General features: G+C 38.4%; 3 protein-coding genes across 9 annotated transcripts in view; 2 read left to right on the plus strand and 1 right to left on the minus strand.

Annotated features, from left to right (window-relative positions):
- CBX3 (chromobox 3) overlaps positions 1-27,029 on the plus strand; it is a 387,393-nt gene that overhangs the window by 339,564 nt on the left and 20,800 nt on the right. The window lies entirely within an intron of this gene.
- HNRNPA2B1 (heterogeneous nuclear ribonucleoprotein A2/B1) overlaps positions 64-27,029 on the minus strand; it is a 29,391-nt gene continuing 2,425 nt past the window's right edge. For 2 of the 7 annotated variants that reach the window (XR_011556907.1, XR_011556905.1), the window contains exons 2-12: positions 26,394-26,504; positions 23,650-23,796; positions 22,694-22,904; positions 19,752-19,853; positions 19,592-19,672; positions 19,353-19,415; positions 18,232-18,351; positions 15,368-15,493; positions 14,776-14,858; positions 13,324-13,428; positions 12,425-12,700 (exon numbers count right to left, since the gene is read on the minus strand). Coding sequence is in view for 4 of the 7 variants with exons in the window: in XM_070729069.1 (XP_070585170.1) it covers positions 14,797-14,858; positions 15,368-15,493; positions 18,232-18,351; positions 19,353-19,415; positions 19,592-19,672; positions 19,752-19,853; positions 22,694-22,904; positions 23,650-23,796; positions 26,394-26,504 (1,023 nt within the window). In the remaining 3 variants the exon portion in view is untranslated. Of the gene's footprint in view, positions 2,658-12,424; positions 12,701-13,323; positions 13,429-14,140; positions 14,628-14,775; positions 14,859-15,367; positions 15,494-18,231; positions 18,352-19,352; positions 19,416-19,591; positions 19,673-19,751; positions 19,854-22,693; positions 22,905-23,649; positions 23,797-26,393; positions 26,505-27,029 lie in introns of those variants that run through there. The other 5 variants (XM_070729069.1, XM_070729067.1, XM_070729070.1 and 2 more) reach the window with 3 other exon arrangements.
- NFE2L3 (NFE2 like bZIP transcription factor 3) lies at positions 2,278-10,098 on the plus strand. The gene is given in 12 exon segments (XM_070728223.1): positions 2,278-2,567; positions 2,569-2,689; positions 8,241-8,263; positions 8,265-8,397; positions 9,372-9,473; positions 9,475-9,514; positions 9,517-9,568; positions 9,570-9,620; positions 9,622-9,855; positions 9,857-9,918; positions 9,921-10,019; positions 10,022-10,098. Coding segments are annotated over 12 exon segments (1,284 nt in total).

Below are 27,029 nucleotides of genomic sequence, written 5' to 3' on the forward strand. Positions count from 1 at the left end.
AGAGCTCTCTCTGTAATTTTACTCACTATTCCACTGTAATGGATAGTGTCCAATCTTTCCTTCTTTGTGCATATTTATTTATTTATTAGATTTGGATGCTGTCCTTCTCAGAGGACTTGGGAGGCTAACAGCATATAATATAACAATACAGTGCAACGGCAAATCAAATCAAATTTAAAATTACAATCTAAAAATCCAATATTTAAAAACAATCAGACCAGTTCAATCATACAACATATATCTCATTTCATTGGCCAGGGTGCTGAGACCTAATTTCCCCAAGCCTGGCAACATAGATGAGTCTTAAGATTCTTACAGAAGGCAAGGAGGGTGAGGGTAGTGCGAATCCCCAGGGGGAGCTAATTCCAGAGGGCCGGGACCCCCACAGAGAAGGCTCTCCCCTAGGCCACACCAAGTGACATTGTCTGGCTGATGGGACCTGCAGAAGGCCAACTCTGTGGGACCTAATCGGTCGCTGGGTCTCACATGGCAGAAGGTGGTCCCGCAAGTAATCTGGCCCAATGCCATGTAGGGCTTTATAGATCATTACCAGCACTTTGAATTGTGTCCGGAAACCAATCGGTAACCAATGCAGTCCGCAGAAATATGGGCATACCTAGAGAGGCCCATGACCGCTCTCATGGCTGCATTTTGCACGATTTGAAGTTTCCGAACACTCTTCAGAGATAGCCCTATGTAGAGAGCATTGGAGTAGTTGAACCTCGAGGTGAGCATATAGTAATCTTTCCACAGTAATCATATACTGAAACAAAGTTCTGTGACTTTTTCTTTATCTATCAATCTTAAAAGTTTCTGATTTGAACATTTACACATCAGGGATATTTCATTTAATAAAAAATAACATTAAAATCATAGAATGAAAAGTTCATCTGTATAATATAATCCAAATTCTTAGCCCATGTTATGAAGATTTCCTAACCTGGCATATATCGATAGATTTCCTTCTCTTTCATAGTACCAAGGTAAAAATGTAATTAGAGCAATGACAAGAGCCATCAGACATTGTATCAATTACATTGTCCTATATTCAAATTTCAGAACATGCACAATGCTGTACAGCTTAGGTCACTGATGGCGAACCTTTTTTTGCTCGGCTGCCAAAGGACGCATGTGCTTGCGATAGCACGCCCACGCACGCCCACACCCATAATGCAATGCCCTCCCCCCATGCATGCATGCACAACCTTCCCTACACCCACTCACCCACCCCTGTGCATGCACGCAGACTTCATTGAAGTCTTTAGAGCCTATGGATGGAGAAAAACGGGTTCAACAGGCCTACCGGAAGTTCGTTTCTGAACATTCAATAGGCCCATTGTGCCATTTTTCAACTTCCCTAGGCTTCAGGAGGCTTTCCTGAAGCCTGAAGAAGGTGAAAATGACTTTCCCCGCCTTCCGGAAGGCTGAAAATCAGCTAGCTATTGCGAACATATGTGCTGGAGCTGACATAAGGCAACATCTCGCGTGCCCTCAGGTATGGCTCCCCGTGCCTCCTGTGGTACCGTGCCATAGGTTCACCATCATGGGCTTAGCTTATCTAAATTTTGATGATCTGCAACAAAGTATCTGCATGTGTCTGGAGAAGGAATGCATAAGAGGAGCCTGTAATTTGTACAGTGTCATCTTTATGACATCACTGGATTGGGTGGCTTTGAAATGTTTAGACCTTTTCTCCATTTGGGCTTTAAAAGGTCTTTTCAGTAGGAAGGGAACCAATTTACCATTCAGTGCCCCCACCCCCACCCCTTAAAGCTGAAAAAAATATTCTAAGACTGCAAATGGCTACAACCCTCTTCTAAAAACAGAAAACCCTTTGTTAATGGGAATTGTGGTGAACACAAAGAAATCTAATGCACATCTGAAGGGGAACAAGTTGGCAAGCCTGATGAACCTTTCCATCACTGTCTGCCACAAGTCCTTTTAACTCCCCTTTACATTGTGTTGGTGTTCCAACTTTCATCTTCTTGCTTCCCCTCCCCGTCTAATTGTAATGGCGAAAAACTCCAGGTTGAGGATGGCCATGGTGAAGCCGCAATGAAGAACTAGTTGGGAGCTCTCGCCTCCGGACACTCCTCCACCCCGCGGAAGATCTTCGCAGCATCCATGATATATGTCCACAGAAATAGAGAAAGACAAGAAACAGCAGATGGGGAGGACACGTCACCTGCGACGGCCGCGCTCCGACTTGCTTTTCCCCTCAGGCAATTTCTGCACTCACGCCCCACTCCGGTCCCAAACCGGGTGTAGGAAAACGGGATGAAAACCCCGAGCAGGGGTTGGCGCCACACTTCAGAAGAAGATTGGCTGCAAGACACCCTCCTGATTAGCCTCGCCTTTGTGGCATTCCAGGGAAAGCTTCCTTCGGGGATGCCGTTCTTCTCTCACGAGGAAGACTCGAAGCTGCTGGGGGAATGCCTGTGGCTCCGCGATGTGCATGCGTCAGGAACACTAAGCTTTCCCGCCAAGCGAGTGGTTTCTTGGCTTGTGCTGGACGACAATGCTCCGGCGCCCCCCACTTCAGATGCGGCAGACCGTGGGAGTAGGCAGACACGAGCTCTTCTTGGCAGCAGAGGGGCAAAGCCGGTGGCTGCAGCCACCCCAAGAGACCCTGGAGGCGGGAGTCGCCCCGCCTGACCCTGGAGAGAGAAAGCAAGACTTCAATTGGAAGGTAAATCAAGGGCGGATGAGCGTTTCTAACTAAACCACCGCGCTCACTCGAGTAGAAAAATTGGGAGAAATGGAGCTCAATGGGGGTATTAAACCAATAAAGGATAATATTTGTAGCTCATAATTGAAATGAGGGGGTCCTTGGTGCTGAGTTTGTTTTCTTGCAAAAGGTTCATTAGCAAAATTAAGTAATATCATCAGTGCTATACTCACTTTATTGTGTATAGCATTGATATTGAAAAGCACCTTGTTTAATAAGATCTGGTTTACCAGATTTAACTAGCCCCCTTTTTTAACATTAAGGACATATTTTCACGTGATAAAAACCAGCCTGTTATGCAGGTCAGGGGGAGGTTTTCTACTCTTTGAAGATGACCCTAGACTTTTGCCCCAAACCCAACTCAGAGCATCCCTTAGACTAGCAAAGGACATGGTTTTGTCTTTCAAACCTATTCTAGTTTGGAGTAATTACCCTTCTGTCTCCCAAGAAACATTTTTTTTCTGCAGGAGTCTCAACTGAAAGATTACTTAGAACATTGGACTGCAAATAATTGCAACCTTATTTTCCCATTTTTCTTTTTTGTTAAGAAAACTGTATTAAGCGTGAATAATTTTAATTTCATTTTACATATGCAGAAAAAATAATTTAAACTGGTCAAATTTAAAGGGACAGTGATTTCCAGTACAGTGATGCCTCGTCTTACAAACGCCTCGTCATACAAACTTTTCGAGATACAAACCCGGAATTTAAGATTTTTTTGCCTCTTCTTACAAACTATTTTCACCTTACAAACCCACCGCCGCAGCTGGGATGCCCCGCCTCCGGACTTCCGTTGCCAGCGAAGCACCGGTTTTGTGCTGCTGGGATTCCCATGAGGCTCCCCTCCATGGGAAACCCCACCTCCGGACTTCCGTGTTTTTGCGATGCTGCAGGGAAATCACAGCAGCACAAAAATGGGCGCTTCGCTAGCAATGGAAGTCTGGAGGTGGGGTTTCCCAGCGAGGGGAGCCTCAGTGAAATCGCAGCATCGCAAAAACACGGAAGTTTGGAGGTGGGGTTTCCCATGGAGGGGAGCCTCAGGGGAATCCCAGCAGCACAAAAACGGGCGCTTAGGCTGGCAAAAAGGGTGAATTTTGGGCTTGCACGCATTAATCGCTTTTCCATTGATTCCTATGGGAAACGTTGTGTCGTCTTACAAACTTTTCACCTTAAGAACCTCTTCCGGAACCAATTAAGTTTGTAAGACAAGGTATCACTGTATTTGAAAGTAGAAAGATCAATGTCAGGTAAAAATAATTCAGATTCAGGATGGTTATTTATACTGTATATCCATTTTATAACAATGCTGTCCTACTCTTCTGACTAATATTTGGACTTTCATTAAATGAGATTGTCTTGCTCCAAAGCAAGTGGATTTTGTTAAAAAGGAGACAGACAGACATAGATCCTAGAAAATAAAATGAAAGTAAGGACAGAAATCAGTTTCAGTGGCAGAAATAGGGATGGTCAGAAGCATTTAACTATTTCTTTGGGTCAGGCTGAAGTGTTTTTGCTTAGGTTGGATGCAGTTCATCTTGAAGGTTGTATTTCTTGAAATGATGGTCTCCAGACTTTATCAGGATGGATACACGTTGACTAGATAGGACTTAATACTTCTTATAATCTGGAACAAGAGATAGTATAAGAACTCTAATATGCTGTAGTTTTTTTTCCTTTTTGCAAGAAGCTGTTCTCCCTTCACTGCCATGTATTTGGGCTGCATTCAGGTTTAGAAATAATTCTTTAATTTATAATGTCCTTGTGATAAAGTGGTGTTTGTGGTGTGGCAATTTATTATTTGCCTGAAATATATCAGAGTGATGGCAAAACAGCTGGTGTGGCTTTAGATGTTACATTCAACTGTCCCTTGTGCTGAAACCTGCTGTGAAAAGAGAATTTATTCTACTATATCTTTAATTCCTTTTCCCTGCATTCCTTTTGTTACCTATCTTACAATCACATCCTTTATGAATTTGCAGGAACAAATTCTACCACATTTAAGAAATGCATTTCCAATGGAAAGATACTATATAGAATAAATAATGAAATGTTTAGGACTGAGAGACTGATATTTAGAAATAAGAACATGTAGAATATGGACCACTTTTTAAATTGGACCAAGTTTTGCTATTCTATCCTATAAACAAAGAGATGCAAGAACACCATATTTCAAGGATATGTGAAATATCAAAGATTGCTTTTTCAAATTAGGAGCACATTGTTACAGATGTTTATTTTTTCAAAGTGAACAAGTAACATGGGAAATGATCAGTCTCTTTGCTGTTGCATTTTATTTTATTCCCCAGAAGAAATTACCTCCTACCTTCCCTGCTATTTTGAAATTTTATTTATCTATGATTAATGGCCAGTGAAATAGCTGTAACAATAAAAATAATACATACAAGAGGCCTCTATTAAAATGGATAATAAAATCTCTACATGGACAAATTAGATAAAATAGAATTAAGATGAATGAATGTAATATTGTTCTAAAATTAGGACATCCTAAATCTTAGAGCAGTAGGTGCCAATAGGAACTTGGTGTCTCTGTTTATAATACCAGGATTATGGAGAGAGAAAAATACTGAGTAAAAAGTTGGTTTTTAATTGGAAGAGAGGTATTATGATGTAAGATCTCATTGAAGGAACAGTAAAGTTTGATATTCATTCTGGCTAGAGACAATTAACAGGATTTTGTGACGTCTACTATTAATACTGTCTGGAGAATATTAAAATTGTCTTTTTAAAAAGCTGCATAGTTACTAAGATTGAACAGGTAGCTTGTAGGTCTGAAAGATTTCTACGAAGAAACCCACTGTTGTAATACTTAAATCTATACTTTGGTTTTCACAAGACTTATAGTAGGGAAAGAGTAGATAAAAAGGCTGCAACGTCAGCTTATTTCAATCTTGAGTTCAAGTTAACAAGAATGGTGATGCAAATGTACCACCAGGAGTTTGAGTCAACCAGTGCTAATAAACATGCAATCTAAGCACTATTATTTGTCCTTTTTATTTATCTAATTCTATTTAATTCCTTAATAAAGAATTCAGAATGTTTGCAGATAAGGACAACTGAAGGGATTGGATACTGTAACCTAGAGGTTAATTCTCTACAAGGCAAAGGTTGCAGGTTCAAGTCCCAGGTTTTCAGTGTAATTTTAGCAATCCATTAATGCAAAATGGGAGTTTCTATACTTATATCTATGTTGGTTCCTCTTGTAACCTTTTTATAATTAAATGTATAGTAATGCCAATTTTGTACAAATAATTTACCATTCTAGATGAGCTTTGAAGTTTTATTTTTTTTCTAAACTATTTCCAGCAGTAATATAGATTCATAATTTATATGTTCTGTTCTGAATGTATACTGAAATTATACATTAGGCAAACTATTGCAATTCTTAACAAGAAAATAGTCCATGCAGAAAGTCCCTAAGATACGTTGCTTTTAACATGTACTGTCCCATCCTATTTTATTAAAATTTTCTTGACATATGCTCTATTTCAAGTATAATACTTAAAGGACACCCAATTTCTAAAACTTTTCAAAAACAGTATATTATAGGAACTTTCCAAGAAAGCCACAGATCTTTCAATTATAAAGATTTTATGTAAATTATACACTATTATTGGTTTAAAATTTAAATTGTTTTTTTACCTGATTGTAATGGTATTTGAACAAGCATTTACTTGGCTCGGTTTGCTTCTAGTCAGCTGTAAAACAAGTTTCTCCACCTTAATCTACAACAATCTTTCAAGTGGTGCAAAAGATGAGTAATTTTTAAAGAGATGAATAAATTTTCAATCTAGTTAATACCAACTTTTCATGAGAATATAAACTGGAGTGCTGAAAAAAGAATAGATCTACATTGCTTATTTGAAACATAGCTTCTAACTTTCTCTGTTCTATCATACAGATTCTTATCAAACACCATACATAAAAGCAATTTAATTATATTTGTTGATATAATTAATTTTAAATATCCCTGTCCTTCCCCTTTCAATTTCAATCTAAACATGTGTAAGAAACTCATACATAATAAAAACACATTAAAAAGCCATAGGAAACCACAGAAAATATATAAAAAATATTTCTCCTGCAAAAGGGGACCTAAATTTTGGGGCATTGTTCATTTGATGTTCTAGAACTGCAATCCATTATTTGGTAGCTGCAACTAAAGGAAAATATCCCTAATAGGCACAGCACAGGCAATTCAGAACTTCTGGGTACCCAGGAAAAAAAACTCTCTTATTGTGGCCCAATATTGCAGCTGTAGGATAGTGATGGCAAACCTTTTTCCCCTCAGGTGCTGAAGGAGTGCATGCTACCTGGCACACATAATGCAATGTCCCTCCCGCATGTCCAACCCCCTGCACATGCATAAACCCGAGCAAGCATTCACCTCCCAAAACAGTGGTGGGAGTGGGGAAAAGCCTCTCACCCCCAAACTAAGCTGGGAGGGGGAGAAAAACCTCTTTCCCCAATTGGAGCTGGGGGGGGAGGCTCCCATCCCCAAGGAGCTGGGAAGGGGGGGGGATGTATTTCTCCAAATGGAGCTGGAAGTCTTTATCCCCAAACGCTGCTGAGGAGGAGGAAAAGCCCCTTTCCCCAAATAAACTGGGAGTGGGGACTTCCCATCCCCAAATGGAGTTGGGGGGGGAGCCTTGCACGCTCTAACAGTGCTTGCTGGGTTGGAATCGCTAGACATCTGGGGAGGCATGGGTCACAGAAAGTGAAAAGCATGTGCTTGTCTGACCCAAAAACCAGCTGGCCAGTGGGCGGCACTCACACATGCCACACCTTCATCACAGCTGTAGCGTATCACACCATGGAGCGCTCTTGTAGGAAGATAGCCATATTAAGTATTGAATCACTACACACCATACACATAACAGATGATGGGATTATGCCTTTCCATAACTGTTTCCTTAACTATGGAGTTAACAAATCTAAGTAGTGCAAAGAGCATGATAAATGTTAAATTCTGATCTAGGTAGGTGAAAATCTCTCTGGCAAAAGTAAGGCTTTTTAAAATTTAGATCACTCATCATAAATATCTAAGATGTCTCGATCATTTTGTATAAACATTGTTAAATAAAGAATACTTTTTAAATTTTTTAACCATAATTTTCTTTGGAAGCAACTGCCCTCAGAGATCCACACCCTACTGGTCTTCCAGAAATCCATTAAGACCTGGCTTTTCCAGCAGGCCTGGAATTAGGTTGATTGCAAGTATGTATGGTTTTTAATGTCATTAGTTTTATTGTATTGCTATTTTTATTATTAGATTTTAACTGTTTTTATTGTTGTTGTATTTATTCCTACTGTTAGCTGGTCAGAATACGTTTTGGAATGAGCGGCATATAAATACAATAAATAAATGTTGGGAATGGTCAGAACTAATGAACTATTGCTTAAACTGCACATTGTATCTTTAATTTTCCAGTATTGGTGATAAACAGATTTGCAATTCTGAAAATTATCTAATTTAGTTTTATTCTGTTTATAGGTTTTAGATTTAAAAGGCAGGAATATTCAGAATATGCTATTTATTACTAAAGGAAAATGAGTAATCAGAAACTCAAGAGGAAGAAAAACAAGAAGTGTGCGATAAGAGTGAACAAGCTTATTGGAAGGAGAGGGAGAATCTCACTTCTATCTCCTTGGTGAGAATAAGGAACAAACCTATTCTTTGTTGCAATTTACTATAGCAAACATTACTGCATCCACATGGTAATCTCCAGCATGGTTTTGGAAGAGGAAAACGTAATAGAAAAGGGAAAATAATTGATAAGAATATTAAATTTGAAATGTAGAATTGTCAACCTATTTCTCAAACTTCTGTAAAGTTTTAAATGTTTAAGTAGCTTACTTATCCATTACCAAGAGTCAAAGTTCAGTGAAGACCCTGCTTCAGTAAGGCTATCTGAATGTCAACGAATGTCAAGGACTATCTGAATTGTCAAGGAATGGGCTATTCCATAGATTGTACTCTAAGAGAAAGGGCACTCTTTGGATAGATTAAATTGCAATGCTTGATTCAGAGGATCTGAAGCATACTCATCCGATCTCAAGTGAGACACAATTGAAGATGGACATCTCAACAAATGCAATCCTGCTTGATGAGGGGTTTCAGAAGTGAAAATTTGCATCCTGAATTGCACCTGTCAAATCATGGAAAACCCATCTATTTGCTAACGTTTTCTATCAGAGGAATATAGACATGGTGACAATGCTTTAAATCCTTTAGTTAGAATTCCACAACCAATAATTTCCTAACTTTTAGTATTTTTAAATTATAAATTGATCAAATAGCAGTTTTTGCTGAAGAAGTCAAAGCTGAAGAGTTAGTATATTGGCCCTAATGCAGCCCCCAATGCTAATTTCAGTATGAGAGGTACAAAGATGGCATGTCTTTTTTATCAAGGTAATTTTTAAAAATTCTGTTTTGTGCAATTTTGACCGTTAGTCTTACATTCATTGCAGTCCTGTAGCAAAGATGTAGTAATAGATGGAGGATTCTTTTGGAAATAATGGTAATTGTTTGTTCTAGAACGTCTTTGAATCTATGTTCAGCCTAGTAATACTTTCAAACGACTTGTATGATTTACCTTTAACAAACTTTTTTGCACCTTTTCAGGAACAAGCAAGCAGCAGTGGAGACATAAATTTGATGAACTTTCCTCAGAGCCCTACAGATTTAACCCAAGCTATTAACCACGATGTGTCTCTTCATGCCACCAGTGATGGGATCAAACCTTGCTAATCTAACAAATGTGGAGACATTAGACTGGAGATTTTACCTGGCTTAAATATATCTCCAACCAACAAGACCAACATTAGAATTACTTGCAAATGATTCTTGCTGCACAAGTTTTACACATCAAGATTTTTTTCAGCCTGAATGAAAATGGATACGAGAAAATACATTTCACACCATTAATCATGGAAGGAAATTTTGACTTTGCAGAAGCTTGTCATTTTGAAGAACGAGATTTAAATTCTGTATTTTCTTTAGATTTAAATTACAGTAATGCATCCCTTCTATTGTTTTGCAACAAGGATGACAACATCAGATGTCTCGGGAGCTGTAGGAGATACTGCCATGCAGAATATCAAAGCATAAGACCATGGAACAAAATCACTAGTAGGTATATTCCATGATCATACATACAATCAGGATTTACAAAGCTGACATTCCCAGTATCAGAGGATTATTTCAGATGGCCAGAAGAATCCAAAAGAACTGAAAATGAAAGTGATACAAATCTAAAAGATGAATATCAGGCAAGTTGAGAATTCCATTCTCTGTTAATGATATAGTAACCTTGCCTGTAGAAAACAAACATGAATTGTATCCCGTCTAATTTTAGTTTTGCAGAAACTTTTTAAAAAATCATTTTGTTTTGCATAATTTATTCAGCTTGTGCATGGATTCTGATGTTGTGACTACAGAAAATCCTATTATCTGAAATTTTACGAGTTACAGATAAAAAGGTTTTAAAGTAGAAAGCATCACTGCTTTTCATGTACTGTATTTTTCAAAGACACACTCCCCTTCCCCCCTAGAGGGTGGAAATGTTGGGTCTCATATACAAAATAGCCATTTTTTCCTCAAAAAACCCCACCCCACACATCCACTTTTTGCAAAAAAGGGACCGGTTTCTTGCAAAAATGGGGCACACCAGGGTTTGGGAGGCCTGTAGTGATCCTGGGGGCTGGGGAGGGCAAAAACTTTACCTCTTCAAAATCTTGGTGCATCTTAGTCCAAAAAAAACAGTACATTGGGACAATGGATGTCCCCGAGTAACCATACAAGCCTCCAATAGCTATTGGCAAGTGGGAATGAGGCAAATGGGCTAGTCTCCCACTCTTTCTGACATTTTTATTTTCCATGCTCCACTTAGGACAGTTAAGCCTCATATTTGCAAGGTTTGGTTAGACAACTTTTGTAATTGTTGGTGTATTCATTTCCAGGATGTATATAGTCCTCAACTTACAATTTGTAGTTACAGCAGCACTGAAGTGACCCATAACCAATCCTCACAATCCATGATTATGTTATCAAAATTTTGGCCATTTGACAACTGCCATGGACAGTGATCCATGGTCATGAGACTGTCATTTCCCTAGCTATGTCTTCATCTATCTGTGCTATGTAGCATCATAATGTCCTTGCTTATACAGATAGCCCTTGTGTTATGCTTTATGATTGCACCACTTAGTGACAGAATTGCCGCTGTAGCCCAAATACTACATGTGCTACTTATTTGGAAATTTTATCATTATGAATTGCACACCCTACTAATGTCTTGTATTTCCACAGTATTGTTAGCAACCTGGTATTTTATATTGGGAAAGTTCCTGAGGTGTTAGCATTACAATTCTACCCATATGTTCCATGAGTACTAACTTGTATGCACTGAAATGCAAGAGCTTGTATTTACACTGAATAAGCATATGATTATTTTGCAAAAAATTGAGTTTCTGTATGTATTTATAGAATTTGTGTATATTTACAGTTGTCATTACTTTTGAGGGTGGGGTATCTTAATTCCAATGATAATTCTATAGAATACTATTAAACGCATAAACCCAGTGAACCAATATATATTTATCTAGGCTGTGTATTTTACCCAAATCTACCTCTGGTAAAAACACTGCTTGACTTCGTAAGCATAATTTCCAATCTGTTTAAGATTCCCATATTGTTGTTTTGGATTTTTTTTAAAATATAAAACACAAATGCTATGACCTTAATTGAGCTCACAATTGTGATAGTAAATCATGCTGGCTGTTAAACATCTGAATCTTAATAACTATCTATCCCAGCCTTGCACTTATATACAGCCATATTTTTCATAAAGTATGCCTTAAGAGGAATTAGGGTTCATAATGGGTATATGCAATTCTTCTATCAGTACCTTGAAAGATCAAATTAAGTATATTCCATTGATTTTACTTTCCTATTTGTAAGAATCCCATACTTCAAAATGTACTGAAAAAAATTGGCGGTATCTTCTACAAAGTTAACTGCTTTAAATTTAAATTTTTAACTTTTAACTAGTTCTGGCAGAAGACCAACTAAATACACTTTTAATAATTTTGGTACTTCCATGTATTACACTTCCATGTTTTTGCAGATGCTACTGTACGGATTATATACTCAAATGTAAGGGCATAAACCAATAAAATTATTAGCCATGTTGTCCAACTCATTCATTTTTGTAACTATAGTTTCTTACCAATTTTCACTGAATAAACATATTTCCGAATATTGTTGCTTTCCCTAGCAGTATAGGAAATGTTTTTCTTTAATGTTAAAAAAAAAAAACCTGCCTTTAAGATGCTAAGGGATAGTATGTCTCATTCTGTAGGATGCTGTAGCATTTCTGTTATATTTGACTTTCATAGAATTATTTCTGCAGCTGGTTATTCATTCTGCTCTGCTTACATTATAATATGCTGCAGTCACTGAGCATAAAGATAAATGGATAGATATGATCCCGAAAACTAGGTAAGCATGGCATTTCTTCTCTTCTTAGTGCTATTTTGCCCTATTTTTCATGTCTTACAGCAGTGTATTAGTAACGCACGATGATGCTGAAAAGAATTTGGTAGAGCTCACACTGCATTGAAGAACTATATCATTTGGGATGTGCATAAAATGGTAATATGGTATCAGACTAGGAATATTTTTAAACAAAAGTTTATTATAACACTTATAAAAATCAAATATTTACATTAGTCTTGATTTCCTGTCAGTCTGAATGCTAGAAAAAGTATACCTTTCATTTTGTAAAGCTTTGACTAAATTACAATAGGCTGCATCTGAAATCATTAACCATAAAGGGTTTAATAAAAATCAGTAAAACCAACTATTTTGTGAAGAGAAAAGAAATATCTTATTTCTTGAAGTTTCTGTGGTTGAGCACTTCTTCATTAGTTACCTGCAGCATTGGCACCTTCCTGCCAAAGAAAAAGAAAGTATCTGAAGAAGTTTATCAGAAGCCTCTTTGCATCACAGGAAAAAAAAAATCAGCAAATGGCTAGAAAACAGATGAGGCAAGGGCAGGGTTTTAAGTGTGTGACTTGTACAAAGTAACAGATTTTTTAAAAGGGTAATATAAAATATAAGAGTATTTAAATCTGTGAAGATTCTGGAATTAGTCTTAATTTATATTGAACAGAATATCCCTCTTTGTAAAAAATAAAAGAAAATTCATGTCTACCATATTGAAGGTTCAGTAACAGAATAATTTCACATGTGCAGTGTTAGAATATCCATAATGAAAACACTTTTTTGTAAGCTAGCTGAATTTGAATACCACATGATACTTAATTCATTAAATTCACATTGCTATAGCGTTGACAAAACCAGTGAGGGGAAGGATTCTGTATGCAAAGTCTGCATAAACTTCACTTTCACACATAAAATTCAAACCCAATTTCTATAATACAAAATACGTTGTACTGAAGAACAGATATCCAGCTGTCCTATTCTGAAGAGCCATAGTTTTCAATTTTAGGTTTAATAGAGAAGAATGGGTAAAACGTAAGATATTGTACCATTTCAAAAAGCTGCAACATACCATTTTAACTACCCATAGTAGGGATGGAACCCTTGCAAATCATTAATGGACACTTGGCTGGTTCATTTGCTCAGCAGGTCTATTGCTTGTCCATGATGCATAAAGCTAGATTCCAGTAGGGAAAAGATAGGTTAAGCAGCTGAAGTTAAAAATGAATCAAAATATAATAGCAAAAAATGAAACCAACTAATAAATGAAAAAAAAATAGAATCCCCAAACCCCCAAATCAAAACAAGAATTCTTAAGTTTTCCAGTGCACAATTGTTAACTTGGTTCATTGCTGTTAAACTAGATAATATAACCACTATACTGAAACAGTACACTGTCATATAGTATTCGTTCTTTGTTTTTGGAATATTAAAAAGTAAAAGTAAATAAGATCTTACCTAAAGTGGTTTAACTGAAGCTTAGAACTACTTTGCTCTAGAACCCTCAGCTCTCGTTGACATCCTTAAAACTACTGTAGTTTAAGCTTTGGAGAAGTACAGCACAGCTTTTAAGACTGGCTGAACTTAATTGCCGTTCTCAAGAGTTCTTTTGCACTAGACCTGTGTCCCTGGAACAGTACCTCGCTGGGGATATTTCCTTTACTTGCCATTGAAGAAGCAGCATCTAAAAGATCTAAAAAGGTGTTTCTCTTCGCAGAGATATCCCTTAAGTTATCTAGTTATTAATCTGGTATATTTACAGAAAACATTATCTAACCAACATATTACATATACAACAAATTAAAATGTATAGTATTTGTGGGACCTTCTACTACCCACTCCTTGCCTTAATTTACAATATATTTAAATAAATCTATAATTACACAACATTTCCTTTAGAATTATTTTATTAAATCATAAATGTACAACAGCTTCTTAACTCTACACACGTACTTAAAATTTTTCAAAGGAAAACGTTATGTCTTATTACACCATGATCCTGGCTAATAGCTTTTCAAAACTTTTAGAGAAATTTTTTTAAAAAAGGTTTCACATGTCACCTGAAACTTACAAATTTAACATTATCAAAGGAATGCTTCTACACTCTTACAAAGACCACTAAAAAGAAACAACAATGAAAAAGCTAAGAAACTGTCTCAAAGGCATTTTTACAATCCTTCCTCCACAGTAAGGTATGATATTAAATAATCCAATCCATTCACAAAATGGCTCTCTGCATCTGCTCTGGTGTCTTCTGCCATATCACTGCATATTTATGCATGACTGAGATAAGTGTTTCCTTAACAAAGTTATTTCGAAAACCTGAAGCTGTTCTGTTACCTCTGGGCTCATCCTCTCCTATTTATACAGTGAAGCCTGTTTCAACAGAAGTAAAGAGTAAAAAAATAGGTTATGAAGTTATCCCAATTTCTTTTTAAAAGGAAAGATAATATGACCCTAAAAAGCTTTACCCCTGCAGCTAAAACTAAGAAAAACTACAATTTTATATTAAATGTACACTCACCCATAAAAAGCTTACAGAAGTTCAATAACGACTCCTCCCTCCATATCCACCACTTCCACCACTTCCTCCAGGACCATAGTTTCCTGTTAATAAAAACATAAAGCAATTAGTAAGAGAACTTTCCCCTAAACAATTTATCTTGATTTTGCCAACTCTTTAATTGTGACTGCCAGATTGTTGCTTGATAAAAAGCAAGCATTCAAATCTAGTTATCACTCAATAAATCTTGTAAAATACAGTACTTTCATTTTAAAAGCGTTTTAATATTTGTCAGATTATAACAGTCCCTTTTCAATCAGCACACAAGCTGATATATGAACATTTAATTCTACCATTATTTTTCTAGAACTAAATGCACTAAATGAGCATAATGTAATTTTAATTAAGCAAGGAAAACTTTAAAATTAACTGAATACATAAAGAATTTTCAGGATTGTCCAATTCAACTTATTTTCTACTGAATAAAGTAATATTTGCTTACATTAACAAAAATAGCAGCTTAGAAAAATAGATCTATCTCACTAGTTCTGTTTTTGTTAGTAAAATCAATAAAGTGATAAGAAATCACAAAATACTTTTTGTTCAATGTTACCTCCACCATATGGTCCTCCCATGTTCCTACTTCCACCAAAATTTCCACTTTTCATTGGACCATAGTTTGAAGGCTGTTGGTTATAATTTCCGAAGTCGTTGTAATTCCCACCTCCATAATTTCCTGCTTAAAAAAGTATTTTATTCATTTTATAATTTTACTGTGAATACAAGATGTGTAAATAAGCATGTAAGACACCTGTTTTAACAAGAAAACTGGAAATATAAGAAAGGTTTGCCATTCTTCTTAACATTCCTATATGACCTTGTATTATACCAGTATTGTTGTATTTTTGTCTCCTCTCCACAAAAATAAGACCCACCCAGAAAATAATCGGGGTGGGGGTTTTTGGGGGCGCAGAGATTGGAATGGTAGCAAGCACATGCAAAGAGTGTGGAGGACAGGGGAAGACAGTCAATCTGGACATGGGAGAGAGGGTGGGGCCGTGGTAGCTATGCTCCCTCTCCCACCAGTCACATGCTCGCTGTCTCCCACACTTAAAAAGACCTCTCTAAAAATAAGCCAGAGTGCTTATTTTCAAGCCCAAAATGAAGCAAAAACGGGTCTTATTTTGGGGAAAATCACGACATTATTAGTAGTGTGTGTATACGTATACACACACACACACACACACACACACACACACACACACACCCTACTTGGACCAGGAGTCACTGCTCAGTTACTCATGCCTTCATCACCTCAAGGCTCGACTACTGTAACGCTCTCTACCTTTGAAAAATGTTCGGAAACTTCAGATCGTGCAGAATGCAGCTGCGAGAGCAATCATGGGCTTTCCCAAATATGCCCATGTTACACCAACACTCCGCAGTCTGCATTGGTTGCCGATCACAATTCAAAGTGTTGGTTATGACCTATAAAGCCCTTCATGGCACGGGACCAGACTATCTCAGGGACCGCCTTCTGCTGCACGAATCCCAGCTACCAGTTAGGTCCCACAGAGTGGATCTTCTCCGGTTCCTGTCAACTAAACAATGTCGCTTGGCGGGACCCAGGGGAAGAGCCTTCTCTGTGGCGGCCCCGGCCCTCTGGAACCAACTCCCCCCCAGAGATTAGAATTGCCCCCACCCTCCTTGCCTTTCGCAAGCTACTTAAAACCCACCTCTGCCGTCAGGCATGGGGGAATTGAGACCCTCTTTCCCCCTAGGCCTTTACAATTCTATGCATGGTATGTATGTATGTATGGTTTTTATATTAATGGGTTTTTTAATCGTTTTTAGTATTGGATTATTATTGTACACTGTTTTATTGTTACTGTTGGCCGCTCCGAGTCTCCGGAGAGGGGCGGCATACAAATCCAATAAATAATTAAATATATATATATGTAATTCTCTGCCTTGCAAGGCAAAGGTTGAAGGTTCAAGTCCCAGTGGGTATGGCTAGCTGATGAGGCCAAAATAAGGCCGAAATAGATCTATCCTAGTCTCCCTTAATTTTCAAATTCAGGAAAAAAAACATGCGACACATACAGATAGAATTGTCGACTATCAATAAAATTAACTGCCTTGGAAATGGCCCTGGGTTGGGCCAAGAGGCAAATAAGGAGCTGTGATGTTCCTTCAATACACCAGGGTGATTCGACACCAAAATATGTAAACCCTTCCCTGGGGTGCAGAGCTGAAGGGATTGGATACTGTAGCCTAGAGCAGTGTTTCCCAACCTTTTTTGAGCCGCAGCACATTATTCATATTTTCAAAATCCTGGGGAACATTGAAAGGGGGGGCGAGGGGGGGGGTTAAAAAAAGTTTGGACAAAAAGCCCTCTCTTCCTCCCTTTCGCTCTATTTCTCCCTCTTTCTCTCTTTTCCTTCCTTCCCTTCTTTCTCTCTCTCCATCCCTCTTTCTTTCTTCCTCTTTTTTGCTCTTTCTCTCTCCCTCCTTCCCTTCCTCTATGTCTTTCTCTCTCTCTTGCTATCTCTTTCTTGCTTGCGCCAGCATGTACGACGTCCAGCAGCACGTCCAACCGCCACCGTCAGGGCTCCCGCTTGCAGTCAGCTGAGAGAGAGAGAGCTCCCTCTCGCCGCCGCCATCTCCCCGCGACTGCCTGCGGCCGCTGCAGCCACCCCCACCCGCACTCCCACCGCCAGTGCCCTCCCGCCGGGCCACAAAGGACACTTGCCGCTGACGCCAGGGAAGCTCCAGCTGGGCGGGGCGCTGCCGGTGCCTCCGTCCTGGGGCTCCCACTCGCAGCTGTCCCCCGGCTCCTGCCTGATGCCGCGGTTTCTGGCGCTCTCCTGCTGGGCCCCAAAGAAGGAAGGCGGGAAGAATGAAGCTCTCCTTCTTCCTGCCTTCCTTCTTTGGGGCCCAGCAGGAGCGCCGAAAACCGCGGCATCGAACAGCAGCTGAGGGACAGCTGCGAGCAGGAGCTCCAGGTCGGCACCGGCAGCGCCCCACCCAGCTGGAGCTTCCCTAGGAGCTTCGCGACACACCTGACCGGTTGGGAAACGCTGGCCTAGAGGATAATTCTCTGCCTTACAAGGCAAAGATTGCAGGTTCAAGTCCCAGTGAGTATGGCTAGCTGATGAGGCCAAAATAAGGCCGAAATAGATCTATCCTAGTCTCCCTTAATTTTCAAATTCAGCAAAAAAAAAAGTGACACACACACACACACATTTTAACATTTTTGCTACATGCTAATTTTTTCCTATTATTTACATATCTAGAATAAAATAAAAAATAAAATATAATTATAAAAATAATTTATGGACATTATTGACCGTTAACTCCACTAATGTTTTAGTAAAGTCATGCAATGATTTTTTTGAAATTTAGGTTATGATCAATTCATATTTCTAAACTAGTTTAGGAAACCACTCTTATTTCAAATGTTTTAATAAAAATTACCTCCTCCATAGTTGTCATATCCGCCACCGTAGCCCCCACCCTGGTTGCCGTACCCAGGTCCTCCTCCACCGTATCCACCTCTTCCTCCTCCATAACCAGGACTGCCTCCAAAATTACCACCTGTTATAATATAAGGCTACGTAAATACACTTGTAACATAACTATCTACATAAAATGAAACCGTCTTCAAATAGTAATTACATGATCATAATATGGGAACTCATTGACTATGAAACAATTTGGAACTTTTATTGGAAATTTCCAAATAAACGAAGAGGGCTTTCACTCTTAGTAATTTCTTTTTAATCTTGCTTTCAACTAGAAATAATTTAACACAAAATAACTTCTGACCAAGAGGTTTGGCTGCAAGCCTAGCTTTGAGTTGGTGCTTTCCTCACATATTTTGCTGTGTCAAATCCATTGTCATTTATAGTATTTTTACACCCACATACCATTGGTTAGTTAAATAAATGTATTTTGATCAGAAATAATTACATCCATATTATACTTTTTTCATATATTGATTGAAGTTAGTTTATGTAAGGAGTGTCTATGCCTTGGTTAAACAATGCATCAATTATTGATTGCTGGAATATTTTAAATATGTGATATATATTATGATATGGCAATACTTATAAAGTACATTAATTTGGATACCTTCAAATGAGCCTTGACTTCTAGCACATGGACCAGTCCATGCAATTTTCTTGGAAACATTCCAAGTTGGTTACAGTTTGCTTTCTCCCTAGGGTTGACTCTGAATGACTGGCCCAAAGTCATCTGGCTGGCTTTATGCCTAGGTCAGGACTATAATTGTTTCCTGCCTCAACTAAGCCAAACTAGATCTCAATCAGTATTTACATATGTATAAAACTGAACAGAATGTAGAAGAATTATCAAATTATATTAGACAATATGTGAATGGCCTTCAATAAATTTTAGGAAAAAATATTATTATCCATATTTAATACTTGGACGTCCCAATATTTACATACTAGTTAATTTTTACATGCAAACAAAACAGCCATTAAATAATTTGTAGTATTAATATAAATGATGCTTCTATTTCATTATTATTTAAAAATCATTTCAATATCTTTTTAAAAAATCAGTAAACTAACCTCCAGGTCCCCCTCCATATCCATTGTACCCATCACCAAAGCCACGACCACCTCCATAGCTATCTGTGGAAGAAACCATTTTTAAATTGCCTTCATTGTAAGTCAGATTCTTATAAAATATTCAAAGTTTGTTTGATTGCCAGGATTTACTTTTAACTGTTAATTTTATGAAGTCCTGAATCAAAAATATGCAATGGAAATTATCAAGTACTTAATGTTTGAGTGGTTTTTTGACTTACCAGATCCTCCTCTGAAGTTGCTTCCTGGTCCTGGGCCAAAGTTTCCACCACCTCCACGTGAATCACCAAAGCCAAAATTACCTGAAAATATTTTTAAAATTTACCTTATATAATTTTAAAAAAAAATAATTAATGTAAATATAATGCAGCTCAAACATACCTCCCCGTCCACTCCTGGAGCTTTGAACTTCTTGCATTTCTTGCCTTGATAAAGCCTTTCTTACTTCTGCATTATGTCCATTGATTGTGTGGTATTTCTGTACTGTTAAAATATAAAATTTTAGAGAAACAATAAAAATCTCAATTTAAATTTCAGAATAGTGACCAAGCTTATTAGCAAAACAAAATTTAATTGTAATCAGAAGATGTAATTCAACTGAATCACTGGTTACATCAAGTTTGAAAAGATTTTTTTTAATAATGGCATATGAAGGATGAGTGTATCTCATCATTTCATTTTTATACATCTATTCCCTATATTTTAATTTTAAAAATATTATTCAGTTCAAACTTCAGTAATTCTCATAAATAAGGTAGAAGGCAGTTTTGCTGCAGTAACTGTGAATTTCTTAGTATACTCCAGCATGCAGCCAATATTCCTAAGTTTCAGAGCTTTGCACATCAATTTGGATAACTTCAGCAATTTTTCAAAGTAGGGTGTCCTCTGCTTGCAATAATTTGTCTAATGACCATTTTGAAATTACAACAGTAATGAAGGTGACTTATAACTTGTTTTCACTTATATCAAGTGTCAAACTCAATTTCATGAGGGCCGTATCACCATCATGGTTGCCCCCAAAGAGCCATAGGTGGGTGTGGCCAGATGTTCAGCCGGGTTGCTGTGACTAAGTGGGCATGGCCAGCTTGACACTGCTTCCTGGGTGTAGCTGACTCAAGACAATTTGGTGCCCCACAAGCCTCCCAAACTGCTGGCAGCTAAATACATGTGTGCACACACTGTATTCCAAGTTTGGGGATTTTTATCCAGAGGAAGGAGGGCCTTCTTCCAAGCCCAGGCATAATTGGCAGTATGTGGATAAAAGAATGGTGTGTGTGGTATGTGAGAGGTTGCGTGTGCAGTGTACCAAAGGAGACATTCTTCTCCCAATCCCAAATATTACTGGCTTTCCCTGTCCGCTGCCCTCTCCCAGCAAAAGGAAGATGCTGCTGCTATGTGTAGAAGTGCAAAGGAAAAGCTTTGCAGGAAGCAGTTTCCTGAGTCCAACTTCTGCTTTGACCGTTCTCTGGAGAGCAAGAGGTAGCGGTAGGGAAACGGTGCTCCTTAGCCCTAACACAAAGGAGGCTGGCCCTTCTTGAAAGGGAATCCCAATTTCAAATTATTGTGGTAAGGATGCTGGCTTGTTGGGGAGCTTTCCCTCACATAACTCCCCACCACTCATCATGCTCTCCAGAGATCCGTTAAGGCAGAACTTGGATTCGGAAGCAATGGTTTCCTGCAAACTTTCTTCTCTGCACTTCCACATACAGTAGTGTCATCCTCCACCTCCTGTGGGGACCAGGCAAGGCTGGGAGGGGAGATCTGGCAGCCTCCAGCAAAGGAAGGCAAGACCAGGGCAGGGCGAGTGCCAAAGCCCCGTCCACCAGGAGCTTTGCTGTCCCTCTCTCAGGCCACGTGGAGGACCCCAGTCTGGCCCTCAAGCTCCCAGGCCACCAGGATCCCACAGCCCAGCCCAGCCCAGCTTTCCCGAGCACTTACCTTGTCTTCAAGGTGGTGGCTGCTGTGCTCGCTCTTTGAATAGGTTGCTCATGCTGGGTGCAGGAGGGCAAACTGCATGGATCAGAGGGAGGCCCACTACCTCTCCATGTGATGAGATCCAGCTTTGTAAGCAAAGCATCCTCAGGGATAGAATGGGAGACCACCAGGAGGCACGGGCAAGGGGATGAGGACTTCCCTCACACCCTCCCTCCTACTCATTCCAATTTCCCTCCCTCCTACTCATTCCCATCTCTCCTTCCTTCCTTCCTGCCCAAGATGAGCGGAGGGGGGGAAGGGGTAACAATGCTGCTGGTGGCCGTGGCTTTGCAGTATCCCCATGAACATATAACCAACATTTGAATGATTGGCAACTGGAATGTACAGGTAATCCTCGATTTAAAACTGCAATCAAGCTCAAAATTTCTGTTGCTAAGCAAGATTGGGGTTCAGTAAGTTTTGACCCATTTTATGACTTATCGGTTGTTGAATGAATCAATTTAGTTGTTAAGCTAAAATCAATCTGGCTTTCTCGATTTTGCTTGACTGATTACAAACGGTGATCACATGACGGGGTCACATGAACCAGTTGATAAACATCCAAAATTGGATCATGACCATGGAGTTGTACTCCAGTAGTTAAGTGTGAAACAGGGCCATGGCATTCTTTTTTCAGTACCATTGTTACTTTGAATGGTCACTAAGCAAATGCTCTACGTTGAGGATTACATGTATTTATCACAGCTACACTGTCTATATGATCATTTGTAACCTTCCCAGGAGACAAGCAAAAGTCAATAGTGAAAGCCAGATTTGCTTGATAACTAAATGATTAACTTAACGATTGCAATGATTCATTAGTAACTGTGGAAAAAAAGGCATAAAATGTGGCAAAACTCACTTAACAAAATGCTTTCCTTAGCTACAAAATTTTTTGATCAATTATGGTCGCAAATCGAGAACTACCTCAATATCCAGTATGTCTGATATATCTTAATATTGGCCTAAAGTCACAAGCCAGTTTTCTACACTTTCCTGTTCTGAAGCAGGAATTTAATTTTTAACATCAATGTCCAGCAAAGCTCTATGTTTTTGTCAAGAAATTACCAAGTCTGGTATCACCCCATCAATTCTCCAAATTTTGAAGTATAGCCACTTTATCATTTTTATTGAATGCTAACCCCCCCCCTTTAAAACTGTTTCTTCCCATTACTTGCCTGATTGTTACCAAGGTAACAAATTTGCTTTCAGACCAACTAATAACTAATAATTTTAACAATTTTAGTAATAATAAAATCCAATCTGACAATGGCTACAATACACACACAAACAATTTAACTGCAATCTTAAGGTCTCACCCACATACCTATTTATTTCTGGATACTTACACACAATTTTATCCACAGGATCGTGGTCATCAAAAGTTACAAATCCAAAACCTCTCTTTTTGCCAGATTGTCTGTCTGTAATTATTTCAATTGTATCAATTTTTCCATATTCTGAAAAGTAGTCTTTGAGGTGATGTTCTTCAGTATCTTCTTTAATTCCACCAACAAATAATTTTTTTACAGTAACATGAGCTCCAGGCTTCCCAGATTCCTTGAAAAAATAGTATATTGAAACTTAAAAAAAACCCTGACTATGCTAAGGTAAGGGCAGACATCATCTTTCTCCCTGGGGAGAATTAGTAGTGTTATAAATTAAGAGCTTCTGAGTAAAGGGAGGAACTTGAAACTGATTTACTACATTAGGGGGTAGGCAAAGTTGACTCTTCTATGACATGGACTTCAACTCCCAGAATTCCCGAGCTAGCATGATTGACTCAGGAATTCTGGGAGTTGAAAACCACAAGCCATAGAAGAGCCAACTTTGCCTACCCCTGTACTACATTAACTGGAGCAAATCAGGAGTTTCATTAGTAAAGATCTGAAACACCATTTTCATTTCAATCATATAGAAAATGTTTCAATTTCAAAGTAGCCTTGCTTTAAGGTAAGACAGTGACAATTCTCGTTATATTTGAAAAATGCACACCTAAAATAATTCTTGCCCTCCGCTGCTCTAAAATACCATTATAAATTTCTTCCTATTATAATGGATTTGTCCCTTTGTCACGCATACTATTTTTAACATATTGTTATTTAATTGAATATTTTATCATTTAAATTATGATACACAGATGCCTATTATTCTCTTATGAAGTAAATTATCCAGAGTTTAGAATCTAGCAACACCTGAAAAGCGTAAAAACACTGCCCCATTTATTACAAATGTTTCAAAACCACTGCCTTTATAGAAGAGTAGAAAAACATTTTGTAAGACTGTTCCACATCTCAAAACTTACCTCCCTGGCTACCGCCCTTTTTGGTTCAACTACTCTTCCATCAATTGAATGAGGTCTGGCAGCCATTGCTGCATCAACTTCAGCCATAGACGAAAATGTTACAAAGCCAAATCCTCGAGAACGTTTGCTTGCAGGATCTCTCATTACCTACAAGATGACAAATTTTAAACTATCTCCTTGAGTTACTGAAGTATTATTGTCTGTCAGGCATTCTAAACAATTATATATACTATTAATATATATGTTTTGGCTGAATTTAAAAATTTATTTATTCGATTTTTATGCTGCCCTTTTCCTTAGACTCACAACATGTTAACAATAACACCTTTTAACAAAGCCAGCATATTGCCCCCACAATCCGGGTTCTCATTTTACCCACCTCAGAAGGATGGAAGGCTGAGTCAACCTTGAGACGGTGATGAGATTTGAACTGTTGACCTACAGATCTACAGTCAGCTTCAGGGGCCTGCAGTACAGCACTCTACCTGCTGCGCCACCCCAGCTCACTCCATATATTACATACTGATCAAAACCTTCCACAAATGAAACATAATTGATTCATCTTCAATAATATTGCGGAAATAAAAGTATTTAAAATGAAAAACTCAACATTGTAGCAGTGATGGTGAAGCTTCTTTGGTTTCATGAAAGTTGGGCCGCAGGTGTTTGTGTACCCATACCCATTCAATGTGCCCCCCCATATGCACATGATTCCCCCCGGCCACACGATACGTCTGTTTTTCACTCTTCCCAAGCTTCAGAGCCTTTCTAGGTACCTGGGGAGGGCGAAAACATCCTCCCCGGCAGAAAATGGTCTATTTGCCAAGTTCCAGTTTAACTTTTGCTCTCTCCAAGCTCCACAACAGGAAGGCCTTTTTCACCTTTCTCAAGCTCCTAGAAAGGACCAGAGCTCACATGCCCACTGATATGGCTCTGCATGCCACAGGTTCAGCATCACAGTAATATCTACCTTTTGATTGTTTGGAATAGGTATTTTATATACACTAGCAATTCATATTAATATGTGCACTTTATACTTCTTAATACATCTACTTGCAAATTTATATTAAAGACTATATTTAATTAAATTAATTATAGGAGCAAAAACACCAGTTACATTAATATGCAACAGTAAATGTAATGGCTTTGCTAAAGGCCTCCATGAATGTTGGGTAAACATGGTTCCCAAGAGAAAATCAATGTCTTTTGTGGTTCAAAATGTCACATAACATTCTTAAACAGCAGTCACCAACTGGTGGTCTACAGAAAAAAAATATTTTTGTACTGCACCAAATACTATTTATCTTTTTAAAAATTAGTGGTCTGCGGGATTTAAAATTATGAATTTAGTGGTCCATGAGGTCCGAAAGGTTGGTAACTGTTCTTAAAGGTAACAAACATTTATACTTGAGAGCCAGCTTGGTTTCCAGACAGACATCAGGGGTGTCTTGCATGGCCCAAGCTCTCTGCCATTGAAAATGGACCTCAGAGCTTGGTTTTCAGCTATGATGGCTGATTTCCTGCAACTCTGCCATTGAAAACTAAACTCTATTTTCAGTTGTCACAGCCTCCTACTGCCCTACTCCTTCTGTTTTCATTGGCAGAGGCACTGCAGGCTGGTCCTTCACTGTTTCCAGAGCAGCCCTACAGGCCAGATCTAAGCACCCTGCAGGTCAGATCCAGCCCACGGACCTTGAGTTTGAACTCTTTGAACTATGGTGACCTTGACTAGCCAACCTCTCTAGCCAAACTATCTTGTAGGCTTATGTTGCGGGGAAAATAAGAGTTAGGTATGTTGGGTGAATATATTTCCTTAACCCTGAATTTATAAAGTATCACAGCCTTGACCTATCTGGTGTGTTTTTCAGACTATAAGAAGCACCTAGCTTTTGCGGAAGAAAAATCTACCTCTACCTCTTAGCAACTTGCCTCCATGCAGCAAACAGCAAAATCAGGTTCAGCACAGCCTGATTTAACATTAACAGTTGGATTTGCTTGACTATCAGCTATCATTTCTTCCGCTCTGCCCCTCCAGGTTTTGGCCTGTTCCAACCGGTGGGGATTCCCACCACCTGGAACGGGCCAAAAATGATGGGGGATGCAGAAGCGGCCGCGATTCTTGCAACTCTGGGCTTCAGGAACATTTGCTGTATAAGATGCAGACTTTCCACTCACTTTTTTTTTTTGGGGGGGGGGGGGGGTCTTGTACACCGAAAAATACAGTATAGTTTACATCTCAAAACCTAACGCTTTTAAATTCTAAATTAAATTAAAATACTGCAGCATCCAGTAATTCATTATTTTGATTAACTAGCCCAGGGGTAGGCAAAGTTGGCTCTTCTATGACCTGTGGACTTCAACTCCCAGAATTCCTGAGCCAATCATGCTAGCTCAGGAATTCTGGGAGTTGAAGTCCCCACGTAATAGAAGAGCCAACTTTGCCTACCCCTGAACTAGCCACATTTTTTTCAGAACTACATAACTAAATCTGGGACATACTATGTAGCATTATGTATGCTTTACTATCAGCATATAATCCCAAAATATTAAGTTTCCTGAAGACAGATATTCCAAGGAAACCATGATTTGTAAACCTATGGGATCACAATGCTAAAATAAAAACTACTGTTTTGTCTTACCATCCTCTTCATTTTCATGATGTGACAGAAATACAAACCACAGGATTAGACAACCTAAATCTAGTCAAAGAAAAAAAATACTAACCACATATAAATATAACTTACCACACAATCTGTTAATTTTCCCCATTGTTCATAGTAGTTTCTCAAACTTTCTTCTGTTGTTTCAAAGCTTAAGCCGCCAATGAATAGTTTGCGGAACTGCTCCTTTTCCCTCTGATTAAAACAAAAACCGTAGTTTTACACCTTTTACAATTCTGGCTTTTTTGAAAAAAATGTTGAGCACCTACTATATTATAGGCTAGTCTACATCTTGGGTGTTTAACTTAGGAACATGTATGTAGGATATATTAATAAATACCTTTCATTTCATGAAAAAACCACAGTAAAATAAATTTGCAAACTTTTTTACAATATAGAAAGATATGATTTATAGAATAAGATGTCTTTATTGTGAGGATATTTCAACATAAATTTATAAGGAGGCCCTTCTGACTAAAGGGAGTTTTAAAATAACAATGTAGACAACAGATAAAATAAAAAACTCCCTGACATTTGGAACTATAAGATCACATTTTCAGAGGATAAAATTTAAGTGGCATTGCTATCTAATTTTGAAGTATCTGCTTAGATATGTAACCAGAAGTGGTTATTCCTCCACTTGAGAAAATGAATGATAAATAAAAGACAATATAATTCTACTGTTTTAAAACAGATATTCTATGTAGGCCTTTTAAGCCC

This window comes from Erythrolamprus reginae, chromosome Z (assembly GCF_031021105.1).
Source record: "Erythrolamprus reginae isolate rEryReg1 chromosome Z, rEryReg1.hap1, whole genome shotgun sequence".
In the NCBI taxonomy this organism is placed as follows: Eukaryota; Metazoa; Chordata; class Lepidosauria; order Squamata; family Dipsadidae; genus Erythrolamprus; species Erythrolamprus reginae.